This window comes from Phalacrocorax aristotelis, chromosome 3 (assembly GCF_949628215.1).
Source record: "Phalacrocorax aristotelis chromosome 3, bGulAri2.1, whole genome shotgun sequence".
Classification (NCBI taxonomy): domain Eukaryota; kingdom Metazoa; phylum Chordata; class Aves; order Suliformes; family Phalacrocoracidae; genus Phalacrocorax; species Phalacrocorax aristotelis.
This window is the reverse complement of record NC_134278.1, coordinates 101,621,294-101,642,196: the sequence shown is the minus strand read 5'-3', so window position 1 is coordinate 101,642,196 and position 20,903 is coordinate 101,621,294. Positions and strand designations below refer to the sequence as shown.

The window sequence follows — 20,903 nt, the reverse complement described above, 5'->3', positions numbered from 1 at the left end:
TAGTCAAACTGGCTTTCATTTTGGTTCTTTGTATGTTTAAAAAATGCATTCAAATATTATAGTTTTAATTTTAAGGGGGGGGGAAAGATGTGATTAGATAGAGGGGGGCAAACACTTTCTTCAAACTGTATCACTAATGCTTACAGCTCTGGGCAGGTAACCAATTGTTTCAGCAGGGCAGGTTTTGTCTGGTTTTGAAGCCCAAGGCTTAACATTTGTCAGTGACCTAGTTTTAAAGGAATGTGGCTCTGGTATATCATTGCAGATTGGAGTGTATAAAGAAGACAGATTGAAATAAATGCCACACTTGTCCTTTCCTCTTAAAGCTGGCTGGATCTGGAATTTTGTAGGGTGTTCAGCTTTGAAGTTTAAACTAAATTACATGGAAGTGTCATCTATACACCATAACTTGAATGTCTGAGCAACTGATATTTTTTTTCTAGATTGGTGAAAAAGGCTTCTAGTGTAAAAGAAAATATTTTTTAGTGGTTGGTGGTTTACAACATGATTGTGGCAAAAAATTCTGTTGTAAACATCGGTAAAATAGGTTGACTGTTGGTCATGATGATTCTGATGACATTTAGGTATTTTTCTGAGGTTGGAAGATCTTGAGCAAAGGTTTTTTTGTGTTATTTTTTGCACTTGTTTAATATGTAAGTCATTCAGACATGTTCATACCTCTTTTTTAGTGGGCGTGATATCAATACTCCCTGGGAAATTCCAGCCATCTTTCCATATCAGAATGCAGTTGTCCAGGGACTTGATTTGCTTTCTGATAAATAGTTTCTAAACTTACCTGTTTGGAGCATGGTATGATTAGTTCTTCTTTTCAAGTAGTATTGGAAGATTTTTTTTCACTCTGCCTCTTTGGAGGGCTCATGTTGAAGTAATGCTTTTAGACTGAATGCACTTACGTATCTCAAGAAACCCGTGGGACTTAGAGCCGCTGGGAAGGTGGGTCATTATTGTCCCTCCTTGGCTACCATCTGCTTCAGTAACCATCAGCAACCTTCAGCAAGTGGGCAGTAGAAATGAGAAAGAGGAACGAAGTAAGGCTGTTAATCTGAAGTAGTAGTTGAAGTATGAAGACTGATGGTTGACAACTGGAAGCACCAAGTTAGGAGTCACTAGGGAAGAGTAAAACTCTGCATCCCAGCAGCACGTTTAGTGAGATGAAAAGAGGGTAAAATAAATAATGAAGGGTTGCATGTTCTAGCGGAACTAAACACTACAGTAAAGAAATGTAAAACCAGAAAACGCTTAAAATTGTTCCTGGCATTTTTCAAAATAAATTATTTATATAGGAATGTGTGCATGTAAATTAGGAGCAGAAGAGGGATGATGTCCAGAGACCATTCAGTAAGTTTTCTCAGGGTTGTGGAAAGCATGGGATAACACTGCTGTGCATGGATGTTGTCTCTGATACCAAACTGAATTGCTTCTCTCAGACTTGTGTGTGAACTTTTTAATGTGAAAACACCAGTTAAAAGCTACCTCTGTCCTTGCCAATCTTGATGCCAACTCTTTTGGAATCTCTCTTTAGTGATATAGTTTAGAAAAATTAGGTCTATGGATTTGGAGACAAAAGATCAGGGAGAAGATGTCAGGGAGCTGTGAAAGAACCGATGGTACTGCTGGTAAGGAAGCTGCTTCAAACTGCCAGTGCGTGTAGCGCTTGCAATTCTGCAATATGGAGCCAATAAATTCATACAAGTACTTGTCACTTGGTGCAGACCTGCTCTATATCACCTACCATTATTTACATTTCAAGACTATACTGTTAATGCTTTTGGCTAAAGCAGATAAGTAGAGAGAACTCTTCTGAAAAGCCATCTGAATTCTCTCTGGCAAAAAAAGACAGGCCAAAAGGACATGTGGGATAATCTCTCCTTGATCGTGCAGTCATCTCAAGCTAGAACACGAAAATAAAATCAGTTTAAAGCATCATGGAATCATTAGTTTGGCTAAGATTTAAGACTTTGGGATACATGTACATCGTTCCTCATCCCCCACCAGACTAGTTTGGAGGTTTTAGCTTCCAGAGCTTAGTTTGTTTGAATTGCTGGATTCAAAGTTTTTGCTTGCTAGACCAATTTATATTTTAAGCAAGGCAAAAACCATAGTACTTCTGAGTCAGGACACTGGTAAAGCTTACCAGTAAAGGTAAAGTTAGCATCTTCAGATTTAGTGTACATTTTCTTTTCAGGTAGATTTAAGCCTTCTTTTGAACTGTTTTGGCATTGCTGATTTATGTGATTGTTCTGGGATTCTGAGTTTTGCTATATCTCAGACTTCTGTGCCACACACTGTTTAAACAATATTGCAGATATACTTCAATACTTACACTTTAATACTTTTAGAAAGGAGATCTATAAAAATTAAAAAGGTGTGAAGTGAGGACAGAACATTATAGCTGCCTCTTACCCATTTTATATCTTCCTTCTAGTTACTTGGCATAAGATTAGAACCAGAAAGAAATGAAAAGCTCTTGTTTTTTTCAAAAAGCAAGGGAATGTTTGCCAAATACCAATTGTAATAACAAGACTTTGTTATGAAACAGCTCCCTGCTTGATTCCAGGAAAAGGATAATTGTTATCTAGTATATTCTGCGTGGCTTGCAGAGCTGATTGTACGTATACACGTGTATGCACTGTTTTCAAATAGTCTCATTTCAGCCACATTAACTGTTCACAGGAACTCCTACATGGAGTTCTTTAAACAATGTATCTTCCACCTATCTAAATATTTTCCATTTTTAATATTGTTAGAATCTGTTGTATTTGATGCAGTAAGACACTTGTTTTCAGTTTTTATACAAAATGTACTAATGGCTTCTGTAAAAAATACATATGCATATACCATGTTATGGATTAATAAGAGTCAACTTCTCTTCCCCTAGGAAGATGAAAACTAGATTTCTCTCTCAAAAAAAAAAAATCCTTTAGGTCAGATTTTTCAAGGTTGTTTCTGAAACTTTTTATCAGCCTTTAGCAACTAAAAGGCAAAAGCTGTTACCAGCATTCCATTCAGTGTTCAGGATGTTGCTACTATGTTGATTCACGCTGTAGATCAGGAGTTCCTGGATGTTAGTAATTTGTATGGAGACAATACAAATTCTAGTTCTATTCTCATTTAAGCTATTTATTCCATGCTAAAATAGGTAATCCTTTATCCAGTGGTTTCCTGGAATGAAGAGTCTGGAGGCACATAGGAACCACAAACTAGATGCTCCCTTTGTGCCGCAACATTAACAGCCTGGTGGCATACTTGGGGATTTTGATGTAGTTGAGGAAAGGGAAGGGAATGTGTAGCAGCCTCATGCATCCTTCTGAATCTGAGCCCAAATGTGGGATTCTGTTGTGCATGTGTGGAATAAGAGCTCTCCCTGTGACAAAACAAATTAATTTGTTCTTTTTCTTTCTCTGAAGTAATTCTTCATGGCAGTCAGTAATTTGAGCTGTGCTTTCTCATTTTTACTGATTTTATTAAATTTTACTTCTAGTCTTACATTATCCCTGAGTGTGATACCTTAAAAGGTTTATTCTGGTTTTATTAATTCACTACTCTTCCCATGATAATTATTGCGCATTGTTGGCTATGTGAGCAACATGCTGCACTTTCTGTTAGTCTTGCACAGAGCTGAAAGCAAAGGACTGACATGCAGAGACCAGAATACAAAGAAAAAAATGCCATTTGTAATTCCATGGCTGGCCAAATTAAAAATAACATGCATAGAAAAAAGAAGTGCACTTAAAGAAAAAATCTCATTTGTTGGGCAGTCCAAGGGCAGCCTTTAATTGTACTAATTAAGCATTAGTGTTTGTCTAGACATCAGATTGCAGAAATGCTTGCTTCAAAGCAATAGCAAAAAAGGATTTTGAAGGTTCCTGCTCTGGTCTGAGTGCAGCTGAGTACCGGCCTGGCTGTATCTTGACCTTTAGTCTCTGCCACTTACAAACTCCAGGTTCTGTGTGTGCTTGAAGATGAATTTCCCATGCCCTGTATTCCTCACCTTTCCTTGAACAACAGAACAACTAGTACTTAACTAGCAATCTGCTGGGCCTTTGAACTGCAGTCTTCAGAAGACATAAAGCTGATAATGTGAGGGAAATGCTAAAAAACATGGGTCCTTTCTTTTGTACTACATTGACTGGAAAACCAGCATCAGCTGTGTTTGTTCTTGAAAAGGACTAATGAGCATATTTGTTCTGAGATGACTTTTTAAAACTGAGCATTTACATACTCATATTTAGAAAAAAAGCCACATGGCAGAATGGCTAAAATGGTGGTAGATTTTTGGAATTCTTTGACTGTATATAGTTGTTCTCATGCACTTTTAATTTAATAGTAGGTTGTGATGAGGTTCAAACGTGAAACAAGAAAACAAAGACCAGAAGTCTAAACTAAATGTGGCCAGTGACCTGATTTTCAGCACTCTTAAAAGAGATGGGATTCGAAAGATTTGGGTATTCCCACTTCTTAAAAGTTTTCAGTCTTCCTTGTGATGGGGGGGGGGGGGGGGAGTACAGAATGAGGAACATAGACTTCGGAAAGCTCTTTGTAAGTTGCCATAATTGTCTCTGTCTCTAGCTCCCTCCAAAATCACTTGTCTTTCCTCTCTGATATTTCAATGTTCTCTTCATCTCCTGCTAAGTAATAATTGATGTGTATGCTTTTAAGTGGTCAGTGGTGCTTGAACAGTAAAAAAACCAAAAAACCCTAAACACAGTGCAAGAGGGAAATACAGATGGTGCCTAAGCAATTTGACATTAATTTTGCTACACTAAGATTGCTATGAGATTTCTGCCCAGGATATCTGCTGAATAAAGAAATCTCTTAAAGCCTTGACTACCAAAACAAAATAGAAATGAGGTGGTACCACTAACAGATCAGTACAGGTAAGGGAAGTTACAGGTAGAAATCCTGATCATATTTTGGAAAGCCTGGCCCCTCTCTTTGGAAACTGAGTTTGGGGGTTTTTTTGGTTAGTGTTTTTTAAATAAAATCATAAATAGATTAATGTACTGTACTAGAAAAGCTTACATGCATCACTTGTCTCTTTTCAGTATTTTTTGTGATGTTAATGGGATACCTTTCCACAAAATTCTTGCATTACATTTCCAGTTTGTAGGGTGTTTAGTTCATTCAGTCAAGTGGATGAACTTTTGCTAACTTTTTGCTGAACAGTTCTGATTATATTAAATCTGATTTATACTCTGTTTAATCTTGCAGTGCTTTTTTGGCATCTTAGCTACAATACTGAAAGCCTATAAATGTTCAGTAAATATTCCCTTTTCTTGCTTGCTTCTTACTGAGCAAACAAATTTAATCTCAGGAGGTACAGGAGGTGATGTCGCATTATATAGGCACAGTTTCATCTATGTCAGCATAAGCTAAAGAGCCTTCTTTGTGTAATTACTTACTAAATCCTTTTAAATCTTTTAATGGTGTTGAATATACACTTGGAATGTCATCATTTTTAAATGATAACACAAGTGACTAAATTCAGACATTGGAAAAGCAGCTCAACACCAAAATGTATGATCAAGGAGAAATACTTCACTAAATTTAGAAAAAAATCGCTTAAGTAACAGTATTTTCATTTGCTGCAAGAGATTAAATATGTAGAAAGGTAAAAACTAGCATTTGTCCCCATATTGCATCTAATGTTTCTGGAGAAATTGTAAGGGATTGTAGTCTTATCTTCAGAAAAGCGCTCTGGTTAGAGGAGGCTTTCTGAGAGCAAAAATGACCCCCCGGTGACTTACATCCCAAATTGTTACATCTGCACAGGAAGGAAGACTGACGCATGTACCAGTTGAAGCCTGATATATGACAGTCTGAAGTCTCCCTTCTTCAGAGTCCAACTTGCATATGCTTAATGTCAATCATTAATGCCTATAAGAACATGGATTTCAGCCTTTGCGGAGAAATACCTTGATAAAAATAGGTGCTGTTGTACATCTCTGTCATTTTCTTTGGTATCATGGGATGGAGCTTTTCTTGTGTGTATGTTGTGATTTCTTGGGTCATGTTAATTTCCTGCCTGTCAGAGAAATACAAGATGTGACTATGACCTTGCGTTGCTCCATTCAACTGGGAAGTGTAATAAAAACAGCTTTGAAATAATATATTCAACTGGGAAGTGTAATAAAAACAGCTTTGAAATAAAATATTTCTAAGGAAGGAACTTTTTGCCAGTAAAAATGCTGAAAACTACTCTAGCCATCATTTAAATCCCAGAACATATCTATTAATTTCACTGTAATTACCAAGAAAAGAAAAAAGACTAATGGTTTTAGACTTGTGAAGGATCTTGAAATAATATTAGTCTGCTCCAAATTAGCTGTTGGCTTGTTTTCAAATAATGATTCATGGTGGTATTTTACTAAGCCTTTTTTATTGTCTTGAATAGTTCAGAACTTTTGTTTAACTTGCCAAGCAGTACTATATGTGGTCCTGCCCTTAGTGCCTCAGAAGTTAAAGGAATATATATATAGCTTCAATTACATCTTTTGAAGAATATACTTTAAATTATGTATAAACTTTGCCATTTACATTTGGGGCAGTCCATTTTAAGTATGTTTGATGGCAATTTTCTTATTGACAGTATGAGAACTGTGTTTAAAAGTGGCTACACTCAATAGAGAAGTTTAGGGAAAGAAGAATATAAGAAAAATATTTTTAGGGTGTATGTTACTTGGCTTCTTCATACACTGTCAGATTTTCCTACAGAGAAGATGACTTACTTCCTGTTCAAGACAAGTGAACCAAGTAGATGCTATTAAGGAAAAGAGCCAGATTTCCTAGTAGCTGATAATATTTAGTCAGTTGTTGAAGACGAAAGAAAGGCAGGTATTAGAAGTCAGTATTGCAAAAATGAGTTTCTAGGGAACCTTGAACTGAAGACTTTGTGAGTAAATCCTGGGCTCCTGCATGTACCACCATATGGAGCAGGAGTATGGAAAAAAACAATAAATCCCAAACCTTGGAGATGTTTATAGGAGCATTTTATTTTCAAGTCATCTGTATGTTATAAATATATAGAAGCTTTAATTTTAGTATATAATGAATACTGGGATAGAACAGAACAGACTATTTCAGTTGGATGGGACCTACAACAATCACCTAGTCCAACTGCCTGGCTACTTCTGGGCTGACCAAAAGTTAAAGCGTGTTATTAAGGGCATTGTCTAATTGCCTCTTAAACACTGACAGGTTTGGGGCATTGACTGCCTCTCTAGGAAGCCTGTCCAGTGCTTGACCGTCCTGTTGGTAAGGAAATGCTTCCTAATGTCCAGTCTAGACCTCCCCTGGCACAACTTTGAACTGTTCCGACGCGTCCTTTCACCAGATACCAGGGAGAAGAGATCAGCACCTCCCTCCCCACTTTCCCTCTTCAGGAAGCTGTAGAGAGCAAGGCTATCGCCACTCAGCCTCCTTTTCTCCAAATTAGATAAGCCCAAATCCTTAGCCATTCCTAATAGGACATTCCTTCCAACCCTGATACTAAACTTATCAAAATAACTTCCAAATGAAAATATATATGTATAAGACGTCAATAGTATTGCACTGACCTTTTCCCATCTCTGTTGACTTGATGGAAATCTATTTTCCTGTTGTACGTTCACATGAGCCAGAAGTTGGTGACAGGGGAATGTCAAAACTACCTGTTACTTTTTCAAAGTAGGTTAATAAAGTTTAATATTGATTTCGTAGCAGAAAGGAATGGGCAAAACCTTGGCTTAGTTAAGTATATAGGGTTTGCCACTAATGTTCAAGGAATCTGGTTTTACCTAGTGTGCATGCTGTAGGTCAGTAAAGCATACACCTTTATACTAAATTTAAATTGGATAGAGCAAGAATCACTTGGACAATGATTTTATTGTTCACACCTTCCTGACAATTGCTTTCATTGCAGAAAGGCAATGTTACTTGCTCATACTTGCTGTGAACATAGAGCAGATCATCAGTTGGAACTGTAAGAGGTAGGTAAGAATACAAGAGGAGCAGACATGAACATTTATAAAGCTTGGTACCTCAACTACAAAATTGTGAATTGGTATCTCTAATACAGTTGCCAAATAGCATTGATTTTTGGTCTCTCTACTATGAAGACTTCCATTTTACTTAATTTGATGCATAAGAACAGTTTTAGGAGAAATAATTCATAAGTATAAGTTAAGCAAAGCTGCAGCATTGAGATTTCACACTTTTTAATGGGATGAAATAGCAGTTAGTTTCAGATCATCTGACCCTGATAACCTAGAGACAGAAAAATAAGATCCTTTTGGATTGTTCCTTGATGTTTTATGTGGGAGAGAGCAAGGATATTCTTTGAATTTTTATTGCTTTCAATAAAACTTTAATAAAAACAGCTTATCAGAAAACTGAAGTCTCTGTCATCTTTACAACAGCCTTCTGCTCTGGGTTGTCCTTTTCCTTTGTAGATGTAAATATGTAAAGCTAAGTGCAGGCAAATACAATAAACACTACATGTTTAAAAACTTTCTAGAGTTCATAATTAGAATCAAGGAAAACTCTACCATCATAGCAAAAAATTAAATTGGGAGGCTTGTAGAAATTTTTTTGGCAACTTAATCTGTTGGTTTTCTTATCTGAGTGATTGTAGCAATTGTTAAAATGGTAAAGCACATAGGTGTTACACCTGATGGAGCAGCAAGAGCTAGCTTCACATTTAAGATCAATTCAAATTGTTCTAATGGGTCAATGACATTCTGAAAACATGAGGATTTTCTTCCTCTGCCAGGGTTTAGTTTGTATTGTGTGTTCTAATGGAAGGTATACACTATGATGCATATCTCATTCTATCCTGCAGGGATTTAGCTTATCCTTGAGTTTAATAATGACAAAAAGCTATGTTTTATCACTTCTTGTAACCAGATCTACCAACAAAGGGAATAGCTTCCCTCTGGCAAAGCAAAGCATTGAGGTTAAACACCTCATAATCCTTGGACAGGGGTGTCTTTACATGGATTTTTTTTTCCAGTAAGTACGGCTATTTATTGTACCTTCACATTTTTCACGCAAGTGAATCTTTAAGTGAAAGGCAAGAGTGCAAAATCAGTTTTTCTGCTATTGGCTTTTTAATGATTGTTTTTTTTGTATCGCTGTATTTAGACACCTGTGGTATACAAGGTGCTTCATAAAGAAGATACAGTTTGTGTCCTAAAGAGTACACTGCATCATAAATATGCCCTGTGTTTTTATGGATTTGATGTTATTTGTATAAAGAGAAATAATGTATCCCTTTTATGAATACCTGCATGAGGAAAGTAGAATTGAGATTAGTGTTTGTCCATACTGCCATAAACTGTACGTGTTACAGATCTACTGCAATGTCTGCAATTTCCACTTAATCTGGATCCCATTCTGCTGCAGCAATTGTCATGATTACTGCTGCTGCTGCTGCTACCTGCACTACTGTTAGTGATCATTTACAGCTTTGTAACAACTCCTTTATGATAAATAGCTGTAAGCTATAAATTTATTTTCAAAATTTTGTGCAGCTCAGTGCTAAAATGGAGACCAGTCACCTGACCAGTTAGTTTTCTCTGAACAATTGTTTGGCAAATTGGGCTTTTCCTATTCTGTTAAGTTCTGTCAATGCCTGTTTTTGTGCTGCACTTGTGCCTGGGTTTGAGCCCTGAAATTATGGTTGGCTGTCACTGTTCATATTCAAATGTCACCGAGCATGGATCTCGGCTGGATTTGCTAAGGGATGGCATTTATCAGCAGTCAACACCTTTTCATCTGAGTCCGGTTCCTGCAATGAAGTAGGAAAAGTGGTGGCAAAGACTGGTGCATATCTTTTTGAGATGTTTGTAGTCCATTCAGCTGCGGATTCATGATAAACTGTTTGATGGCAGGCGATGGTGTGAAGAACAACAGTGCTTCAAGTGGTGCTCGTTCCAGCTGGGAGATCGTCTCTTTCAACCAATGCTGGAAACTGGCTCAGCTGCATCAAAACACCAGAATCAGCTGGATATCGCTGCTGGGAGTGCAGCTTTCTGCTTCTCTTAGCTGCCTTCTTCCAGGAACAAAATGGAGAAGCACCCGTACTGGCAGTTTCCAATTTATCTGTGATGCTGCTACTTGTTTCCTTAAACCTTAGAACAGGGCGCAACAGTCCCAGACAGTGCCTCTGTACTGCCCCATGCCAGGCTGGTGGCTCCGCAGGCACTAATTCTAGCTTGAAGTCTGACTGGTTTGTTGTTCGTCCAAGCAAAAAAAGAAGAGTCCGTCTACATCAGAATCCAGTCTCTACATCTGCACGCTGTGAAATAGAAATTAATTTTATCTAGGTGGCATGAAATAAATCAGAAATCAAATGTTTAGTCAGGGCAACATCTAGAATTATAATAGAAATTAAAAATGTTTTAGGAAGGCTTGGATAAGCTAGTGCAAATGTATGTTTTGGAATGTATTGATGCTTTTTAACTGACTTAAAAAAAGTTACTATCAATGCAGGCAGGAATGTTCCTGTTCAAAATCATATTAGAATCTCTTTCAACCTTTTAGGTTATTGATAGCTGCTAACACTTTTTTAAAATGTTGGTTGCTCCACAACAGGTAGAAAACTCTCTTCAAAATATGCTTCAAAACACAGCCTGTTTTCCTAATTTTCTGTTTCATGGCTACCTTCTGCAGGGTTTCTTGCACTCGCTCATAAAGTAGCTAGCATTGATTCTCTGTGGTGTGAGGCAAAGGGGGGTTACTTAAATTGATACCTTTCTCACAGTCAAGGTTTGTGAAGAAAGACTGCAAAAGAATTTCATGGAATATCTAGGTACTTTTATTGTCCTCTGACACGTTCAGGCTTGTATTCCCCTGAAATGCATTAGATTAATGAAACAAATACACTGCAAAAGTAGTAAACCATCCATAACTTCATTAAGTGTTAAATCCATTTGGAATGGTCCTGTGCTGAGGAACATGCTCATGAAACATTGCTTTGTGCCATGTAATGTCCAGCTAAAATGAAGGTTGTAGAATTAGATTTAATAATTTTTATGGTTTCCAAAATCTTGCTCTTCATTGTGGTTCTTGAAATGCAGACCAAACTTCTCTCTCTTATATCCATGGCAATCTTTTGTGAGAAAACTCATCCGGTGCTGTAACTGAAAGGGAACTTTGGCTCCACTGAGACCCTGAAGGCAGGATGTGGCTGAATGGCACGGTGTGTTCGCCTTCAGGAAGCTAGAGCCTCTTTCTCAGGTTGAAAAATATGTATTTTTTTGTGTGTGTGACTGCTCCTATTCCAGTTAGTATGTACACAAAGACATAAATGTTTTCTATTACACACACACACCCCGCCCCATTAAAAATATTGATAGAAATGCTAAGGTTAAGAGCTTATTTAGGCTGGAGAAGTGAGTATTAGAGCTGTAGTAGTCCAGTCCAAACCTGTGCCCTAATCCATCCTCCTGACATTCTTATTTCCTACAGTAAACTTTCAGCTATCATACCAACACTTTTCAAACACCACTCTTCCTTTTCACCATGTTGCACAGAAGGATGTTAGTCAACCAAGTAAATTTCATGTTGAGAAACTTCTGGGATTTTTAACAAAGCTGGTTATCTTTCCTTTATGTACTTCCTAATTGTATGATGCGCAGTCTCAACTTGCCATTAGGAAAGGACCAGATGAAGCGATGCATCTGTTGAAGAGGGGCTGAGAGGGACAGTAAATGGTGGTAGAACAGAGCCTGTCCTTTTCTTCCCCCTTCCCTTCTCCCTCCTTGGCATAGCATGTATTAGATTTTAATCAGGGAATGTAACTCATAACTTGGTTGTGCTAGTCCTGTCACAAACAACTGTGATTGTCACTTTCCACTATCAAACTTGTGAGAACTAAGTACAGAGGTAATTTAATACATGGATCAACTTGGCTTTTGTCCCAGCACAATTATGGAATTCACCATTTCTTTCTCATGAAAACTGATGAGGATTTTTTTTGTCTAGACTTTTTGTTTTTGGAGGTCAGTGGTGTTATTTAAACTGGCTCAGTGAAAGTATAATACTTCAAAAATTAGACACAGCAACATTAATTAAGTGGGAAAGATCTGGTTTTGCCATGCATTTCTGTATTTCAGAGCATAACTAAAGAATTTTTTGGGCATAGTTTTCATGGATAACTTTTGACCGATATAATAGAGTCATCACAACAGCTGCAAGGGATTGGTTACACTGCTGGAATTCACCCGGGTGTACACAGGTCTTTTTAATGCATGCTTTTCGAAACAAAACAGTTTGATAGCAGGTGTGACCTTTAACCCTCCCTAACTTTGAAGAACTTAATCATCATCATTTGTTCAGCACTGAATATATTTTGCAGGTGGAGGAAACAGAGGGAAATGTAGTTTGGTTTTGATGGGAAGGGGGGAGGATGAGGAATGGTGGTGTTGGTATTCTTACCGCTTTTGTGTAAACCAAATTCGACAAAGTTATTTTTTGAAAGTTCTATCTATAACAAATTTTACATTCCATTGAGAAAATCTGTTTTGCCATATAGTTGCAGAGATAAAATTGAAAGACAGAGTAAAGCTTGAAGAGGGATTTAACACATGGCCATCTACTAAGATTTTTGCATGCAGAAAGGGGCTGGGAGAGCTGTGGAAAAAAGTGAATATACAAGAAGATACATTTGAGAAGGTGGCTGCATTGTCCTCGGAGCCTTATCAATTACACGTTGGTCCTTCCCAATAAATGTTTGTCTTGCCAGCTTTTTGAGGATCTCAGATGAGGTTCTGTTCTCACTGTCTGAGCAAACCCTTGTATTTGAGGGGAGTGCATAGTGATGTGGACATGGCTCTCTGGATGAACCAGCTAGCTCTTTATAGAGTCATGGAGATTGCGGTAATGATTGTACAGTGTGGTGTCTGATGTTGTGGATAGCAGTGCTGCAGCCCATGCAAAGGAAAACATTGCCTCTGTTGGGATTTAATTGTCGACTAAAGCACCTGCTTATTTATTCAACCTTGTAGATCAACTTTGTTGTAAAAGTGTCTAAAATTGACACGGTCTGAGGATACAGAAGGCAATTTTATTTGCCAGTATAAACTGGAATGTCATGTAAATCTGTATGCAAGTCAGCATAATTACAAAATCTGGACTAGTTGTCCTTGGATGGCTGTTGGTTGTGCCAAATAGTTGTATGCTATTGTTGCTCGTGGTAGGGTCCGTTATGATAAAGATGAAAAGGGGAGGACTTGATTTCACAAGTGACTGAGCATATGTGGAAATTCAGATCTTTGCAAATAAAAGCTAGAAATTAACGTTTGAATTGCCATATTAACAGTAAATATGTCTGTATATATTTCTCTCTAATCTGTAAAACCAAGAGTTTATGCTGCTATTACAAAAATCTGTTGCCTGACTCTGTAGTTTTGTCCCTTTTCATACAGGCACAGAAGCGTGCCTGCAGTTTGCACTCTGCTTTGGTGCTGAATTAGCCCATGAAAGGGCTTGTCTGTTTAAGCATTTCTTTTCATACAGAGTCCCGTTAATACTAACTTCAGATTCAAGTTTAGTGAATTCTGTCTTCAAGACCTAGTTCTTATTGTCCAGTCTAGCCTTGGTTGAGAAAAGTTGGTTTTGTGGTTGAGGCTGTAGACAGGACGTCGAGAAGTCCCCTGGGCCTGCCCCAACTTCTTTTCAGCCTTAGGCAACTTACTGTTGCAAAATCATTTCAGAACTCAGCTTATTTGGGTTTCTGTACATTTTTGTTGAGTCTGTTGTTATTGTGGTGGTACCAGAAGTTTTTGGCATTATTTGTGAAGTTGAGTGTGGTCAGTACCTCTGACAGTCAGATTTATGCATCTTGGACTACGAACTGAAGATTGGTGACATTTCATAAATTGTAATCTTAATTTTTGTGCCTGGATTTAACAGAAAATCCTTGTCTGTACGTATCCTTAATCCTTGAGTTACCGCAACTGCATATTGGTTATTCTGTGTTTTTCTTCCTTTCTCCAGCTTCCTCATGGCTTCAAGGAGCAATTTTTACTACTGTGTACTACCTTCAGGCACGTCCCAGTTAGCAGCTCTACTACTTTGTTGGATTGGAGCATCTCCAGACAGCAGTGAATTTCTGCTGATAGAAATTTGCTTTTATATGGCCCTTATTTCTTGTAACGGTTAAATCAAAATGGATTTATATTTCTTGATGGAATGTTCCATCATAGTTATATTTGTGCTATATTGCTTGAGACACATAATGAATGAAGATGAAGAGTGAAAGAGGGCTTAGCATCAGTGTTTAGCTTTGCTAGTTTAATTTGTTCTTCCATCCTTCCTGCTGAGGAAAGGGATAATAGGAATGGTCACATTTGTATTGCTCTACGCTGTCAGTTACATTTTCATCACCCTTTTGCTATCATGTTAGCTAGCAGTGCTTTGAATATATGTCTGAAGTGGCCTGTTACTGCATTAAGAGCTGTCTTGCATTGGATCATGCTTTTTGTTTCATGTAACAAACCATGGTGTTTCTGAAGCTGTTTTATGTGGATTATTTCCCCTTTACCTTTACTGTTGCTCCAAGTTAGAAATACAGTCTAAGCAGTATTCTCACCTAGTATGGGCATGGCTGCAGCTGCCTTGAGATGATGACACCAGATCATTTTGGTTCCCCAGGACCGGAATTTCAGCCCAATATGTTGAATCTTATCCCTCGAAGGACAACAAATCTCATTCTTGAGCACTGAATTAAGATTTAAACTTTTGCAAAAATCTCTGAGGAGTCCAAAGTTGGCACTGTTAATCCGATGGTGTGCAAGTATGCAAATCTCTACTCTTATGGAGACATCAGTGTAGAAACATGAAGTGATCTATTTTATGCAAGCAGCTGTTTCTTAATTCATTGGTTTTCAATACCTTTTTAAAGAAGCAATATTAAATACATCCTTGATGTTAAAACAGTAACTTAACTGAAGCCATAGCATGGTTACATTGTTGGAGTGATTGTATGTCATAGTCATAGACAGGAAATTCTTGAAAGGACTTACAGGTTCTTCATGGGAATTTTTTTAAAGTGAAATTTATGTGAAACTTACTGATCCAGTAGCTAACAAAATGAAGCGCTCCCTGAACAGCAGCAGATATTTGTGTTTGGGTTTGCGATCTCCTCATCAAAGTAATATTTGTATTAGATTTTTAACAAAAAACAAAAACTTGCGTAGAGAAGTTATTTTATATAGGTAGCTTTTTCATTCTATTTCCTGCCGTATGACAAGGCAGAATTCATGTCCAAAATCATTTTTTGTAGTGGAAGGACAAAGGACAATTAAGAAGGTTCATGAATTACAATGTCAGAACATGGTGTTTTGGTGTTCTGTCCCCCTCATGTGCAAACTTTGTCATGGTTTTCAGCGGTGTTGAATTTTTATCATGTTAGCTTATTTGGTCTCTTGTTGAAAACTGGAAAACCCTCTTAAACAGTAATCCCAAAAATCAGCTGCATAAAATTCCACTTTTGAAAACCCAGCTGTCTGTAGCTGTAATTATTCTCTGATTACTTGTTTGCGAAGACTCAATTGAATATGATTGTATACCTTTTAAAATAATTCATGTTCTAAAATATCTTATTTTTATAATTTAGCTGCTTATCCATGTATGGGAAGAATTAAACAAATTGGCACATGCATGTATGTTTTCAATTTTTTCAATTACTCTCTTTTTTCCCTCCTTCCAGGCCAGCCAGACCATTCAAATTACCAAAAAGGTAAGGTCTAATACTGCCACATTTGAGGTTTGTGGAATCATATAGGCAGTAGACAGGGTGGTGGCAAAACTGTTAGTCCATACACAATGTGAGAGTAAGGAATGTCCAAGGAAAATAGGCAAATTAAAACCGATTAAAAAAAAAAATATTTATGCAGTGGCTAGTGAATTTCTGAAACTGCCACAGGAGACTGTGGAGGCAGATAGCATCAGCAAGTTCAAACAACATCTATAAGAATTGATCTCCAGTGGATCCCTAAGTAAACACTGAAAGGAGGAGCCAGACACAAGCTCTTTAACATCACTAATCACACATATGTAAATGCCAGGGGAGCAGGAAGGGGGTAGACCACAGATGGTAGCCAAACTCTGGTTCTTCCCTGAAGTAGTCTTTCCTTAAATAGCTGCTTTTGGAGACAGTATACTGGGCCAGAATTTTAAAATCTAGGTGGATTTCAATATTCCTTTTTTGCAAATATTTTATGTTTTTTTTCACTACAGTCCATGCCATTCTTTTTGTGTGTATGTACACTTTCTGCACAAGCATAAAAACCCTGTGGCTCAGCACCTTTTTGATTAAGGGTTATTCTGAGAAGTAGCTTGGTTGTATCATCAATAATGATAAAACAACCTGACAGAAAAGTTCAGAAATTTTATCGTAATGATCTCTTCCAAAAACCAGAAACCCCATATAATCAAGAACACTAGGTTTGGACTGCATATACTCTGAAGAATGGCAGGGTCAGAGAAAACAACAGAGCATCTTACCTAAAACTGTTACGATTTGCCTTCAGTACAGAACAAGCCTGTTTGCTAAATATCTGGTTTGAATTACATAAATCTGTTGATAGGAATTCAGCAACACACATCTCTGTTGCTCGTAGTGACCTAGTTATGATACAGAAACTATATATGGTATGTTTCTGTCTCTTTATATGAGACTGGGTAGTGGTTTAACCTGAGTATGTCTGCATATAGGTGCTGAATTGAAAAGTTTAAAATTATCCATGTGTTATGCTATAGCTTAAAATGAGAAGGAAAAGTGGAGCACTGTCTTTTTTTTTTCTTTCTACTTTTTAAGAAAGCATCTGAGGTCTTTGATCACTTTGGGGTAAATTGCTTGAAACCAGTCTTGAGTGTTGCTAAATGGGTGAGGTAACTATAGGTTGAATTAATTGCTCTATCTCCCAAGCATTTTTAATTGTTGAACATGTGAAGGGGTGGGGGTGGGCGGAAATCAAACCTTTTTCAGGTGTGTGAAAAACAGCAGAAGAAAAGAAATTAATGAAAATTATGTAGAGCATGGTGCAAGGCAGCTTACAGTGGTGTCACCATTCTAACAACTAGATTAAAACCAGGAGGTGAAATGCCATAAAAAAAAAAAAGAAGAGATTTCAGTCGGTGTCATAGTTACTGAGAATTCATTGTTTAGTGCTTGAATGGTTTGGAGGAGAAAAAAGAAACTATAATGTATCAGTGTAGCCATATGCCCAGCTCATTAAACAACTGTAGCTTTAATTAGGCATCAGAAAGCAGGATTTAGAAAAGTACTGAAGTATGTGCTTAGCATTAAGAGTGTGCTTTCTGAATCTGAGTGATTCCTTGACTGAGGAATTGATTCAAGTGCTTTCCTCTTGGACTCGGATGTAGTCGGGCAAGTGGTCACTTATGCAGAATCTCAGTCAGGGCAGCGGCTTACTTTTCGCAGAGAAAATTACAAGTACCTGAACTCACTTTATGGCTTTTTAATGGGTGAAAAATAAAATTACTGCCATCTGTTTTGCCACTTAGGGTGGGTTGGGATCTAGGCTGGCTGTAGGGAACTTGATTTGAGCCAGAGGCCTCAGCAGCAGTGAATGATGCTCAGACAAATAAAACTAAAATATAGTGTGGTTAGTCCTTTTTGATGTGCTACCCCAGGTCAGCTTTGCTTAACTGAATTTCAGTATGTGGTACAAGAAACAGGACAAACTTGCAGGGATAAACAAACACTTGCTGTCTTCTGTATGCGGCTTATTAACACGTTGAACAGTTCACCTAGGACCTAGTTTCTTTTACAGCTAGTGAGTGAAGATTTTAACCAATTTAAGAGCTGCTCAGCTGAGAATGGAAGTGTAGAAACAACATGTCAAAGTGGTAAATCTGACACTAGTGATGAATAGGAAAATTAATCTTTTGGGTATAATTTTTATTACTTCAGAGCAAATGTCTGTAATAGCTAGTCACTCCAGCACTTGGTGTTTATGAAAACATTTAGTCCTATAAATAGGAAAATTCTATTAGGTCATTTACTTCCCTTCACTTCTACTTTGTACAATTGCTCATTTGGCAAGCTGCCCCTTTGTGATTCACTTTAATAAAAACTTACACTTCAGATTGCTTTTCAGGCTTTTGCTAATTAACCTCTTGTGTGAGAATGTAAGAATTATTCCACATTTACCTAATGGGAAATTGAGATACACCCAGTGCTTTGGACTTCCTTGCTCAATAAAGCTGCACCCAGGCCCCTAGACCATACGTTTTTCTGCACCCTATGGAAAGTCAGCAATAAGCTTGCTCACTGCTGTTGATTTTACAATTGGAAAACTGGGAAGCTGTTGCTGGAGTGAGGAGCTTGGCATTACATCCTTTCTTAGCATTGGGACAGAAAATTTCTGCAGAGCCGATAATTGAACTGTGATTAGATAATGAGGTGCTCTGAAACTGAGAAAGAGCCATAATCTTTTAAGACAGTAGAAGTAAGTAAAGGAGCACTCTTCTATAAACTTCCATGTTATGTTGCACAGAAGTTGAGGAAGTAAGAGTATAGATCTTGATCAATATTTAGTGTGTACAGAGACTATTGATATAGAATGATTCATAGCCTGTAATTATTTTCCTAATGCCTTTTAAACTTTGTGGGAATTTCTGTACTCTCTTTGCTCCCAAGCTTAGGCAGTGTTGCCCTTGAAACATAAACTCCACAAATTCAAGTCTTTACTGTAAGAAAACTTATTAGAAATTAAGATTTCTGGGTTTCATTTTATTTTCTGATACTTTTCTGTCAATTTAACAAAACCAAAAATACTTTATGAAAATGATGGAAATCAGATTTGCATATAAAAATTCTTACACTCTTAAAATTTAGAATGACCTAGGAGTTAAAAATCCAAGGATATGTTCATACTAGAAGACTAAGCAGTTAATGCTGATTAGTTTATGTATCATGTTGCAACTCCCTTGCACTGTTGAATTTGCAACAGAATGTATGGATCGTTCATATATAGGGTTTAATTTTTTTAAAAAAAGGCTTTTAAATATAGAGGAAATGTTTTCTTTTGGGTTCTACTTTAAAATTGATTTTTCCTCTCTGATATTTTTCTTCAAAAAGTTTAAGCTTTAAAAGAAGAAGAAACTGCGACATTTTGTATCATTAAATTTGTAACAAAACATCTACTTTATAGTAGTCCTCAACCATGGATAATATCCATGACGAAAGTTCAAGTATAAATTTATGGGAAAAAGTTTTTTATATAAATAAGTGTTTAGTCTTAAACAACATTTTTCACTTCACATATGAGGGTTTTTTTGCATTTTCAATGTAAAAACTGGGTATGTAAATTATTGCTATGGTAGTTTTAAATACTGAGCATGTGCTAAACAACAGTAATATCTGTTTCAGTAGCCCATAGATATTCACCTCTATGGCAGCACAAAGACAATCTAAGATAAAGCCTGCATTTTTGTCAGAATTGGGGGGGGGGTGGGGGGGTGGTGTTGGGGGCTGGGGGAAGGGAGTAATAGTCTGATCTGAAAAGCTTTTCTATATAAGAATAGAAAGTTTCAGTAGGAGGAGTTGATAGGAAGTGGGGGGTTTTGTTTGTTTTCTTAAAAAAAAAGATGTGTAAAAAGAAACTATTTCCAAATAGTTTCCATCCATGTGTGATAGCTAGCTTAATTTCATGTAATTAAAACAATGAAAACAGGTTGGTGTTTCAACATGGTTCTTTAGAGATGTATGGATTAATTTTGTGTATAACTTTTATTTCTGTAACACCTTTTTCTCTGCTCCTCTCCATGTAGCTATGCTGCCCTGATAGCCGACTGGCCCGTGGTGGTCCTGGGCATGTGTACTGTGTTAATAGTGGTGTGCGCACTGGTTGGAATATTAGTTCCAGAACTCCCAGATTTCTCTGATCCATTGCTGGTAGGTAAATCGTAATCAGCTCTACTGTCAAAGAAGTATTTTTGGTCTGCTGTTTTTTCCACTTATACCAGTAAGCAACAGATGCAAGTACAGCAATTGATACGTTCCTCTTAAATTGGGATCTGCCTAGGGTAAAAAAATTACTCTTAATATGCCTGAAAACATGCCTTGTACTATGAATCTAGGAATCAATTTCCAGAGAGATTCAGTTGGTAGTAAGCTTGCAAGTTCTGTCTAATGAATCCACAAGAGAAATGAGGTATTAAAGAGCCTTGTAATTCCTCTAATTAAAAAAATTAAATCTTGATATTGGAGGTGCTAATGGTGATACGAAGATGCAGTTGGCATTAGAGAGTGTTATCCACTAGTTTAAATTCCTTCTGCATTTTGCTATTGAAAGCTCATCTGTCCTTCAACAGAACTGCTGTACATTGAATAATGTAAATTCATCCCAATTTTAGATGTACACCACAGACCATACGGTCTAAATCAGGTTTCAAAGAGTGAAGGCCAGGATCTGTTAAAGGAAAGGAAATTCTTAGTGCCTTCTGGGGATGAAATGTTATCCATACTGGAAGACTGAAAGTAATTTTATCAGATCCTATTAAATACTGCGCTCATTTCTTACTTGTCATGAGCTGTCTTACCCATGAGTAGTTTTCAGGACTTTTACTGAAAATATTGTATTTAATTATTACCCGTAAATAAAAATATACTGTTCCTATAAGTTATTGTTGTTTATGTTACAGTAGCGTATATCTCTGCATATCCGTATGTAATGGATATTTCTTGAAAACAGCCAAGTTATTAAACTTGTTTCAAAGTCACTGTCAAAATTATTTAAAGATTTGCATTATTCTTGGAGAAACAGTAAAGATATACTTCAGTGGTTTTAATCAGTAAAGAGTGATAATTGAGGTACAGAAGAGGACTTTGTAGAACACCCCTCCTCTGAAAACTAAGTGCTGAACGTTTG

The 20,903-nt window shown here is 37.2% G+C and overlaps 1 protein-coding gene across 6 annotated transcripts in view; it reads left to right on the top strand.

The window, feature by feature from the left end:
* DISP1 (dispatched RND transporter family member 1) overlaps nucleotides 1–20,903 on the top strand; it is a 95,216-nt gene that overhangs the window by 58,877 nt on the left and 15,436 nt on the right. For all 6 annotated transcript variants that reach the window (XM_075088795.1, XM_075088794.1, XM_075088793.1 and 3 more), the window contains 2 exons: nucleotides 15,713–15,742; nucleotides 19,804–19,927. In XM_075088795.1, coding sequence (XP_074944896.1) covers nucleotides 15,713–15,742; nucleotides 19,804–19,927 — 154 coding nt within the window. The remainder of the gene's footprint in view (nucleotides 1–15,712; nucleotides 15,743–19,803; nucleotides 19,928–20,903) is intronic.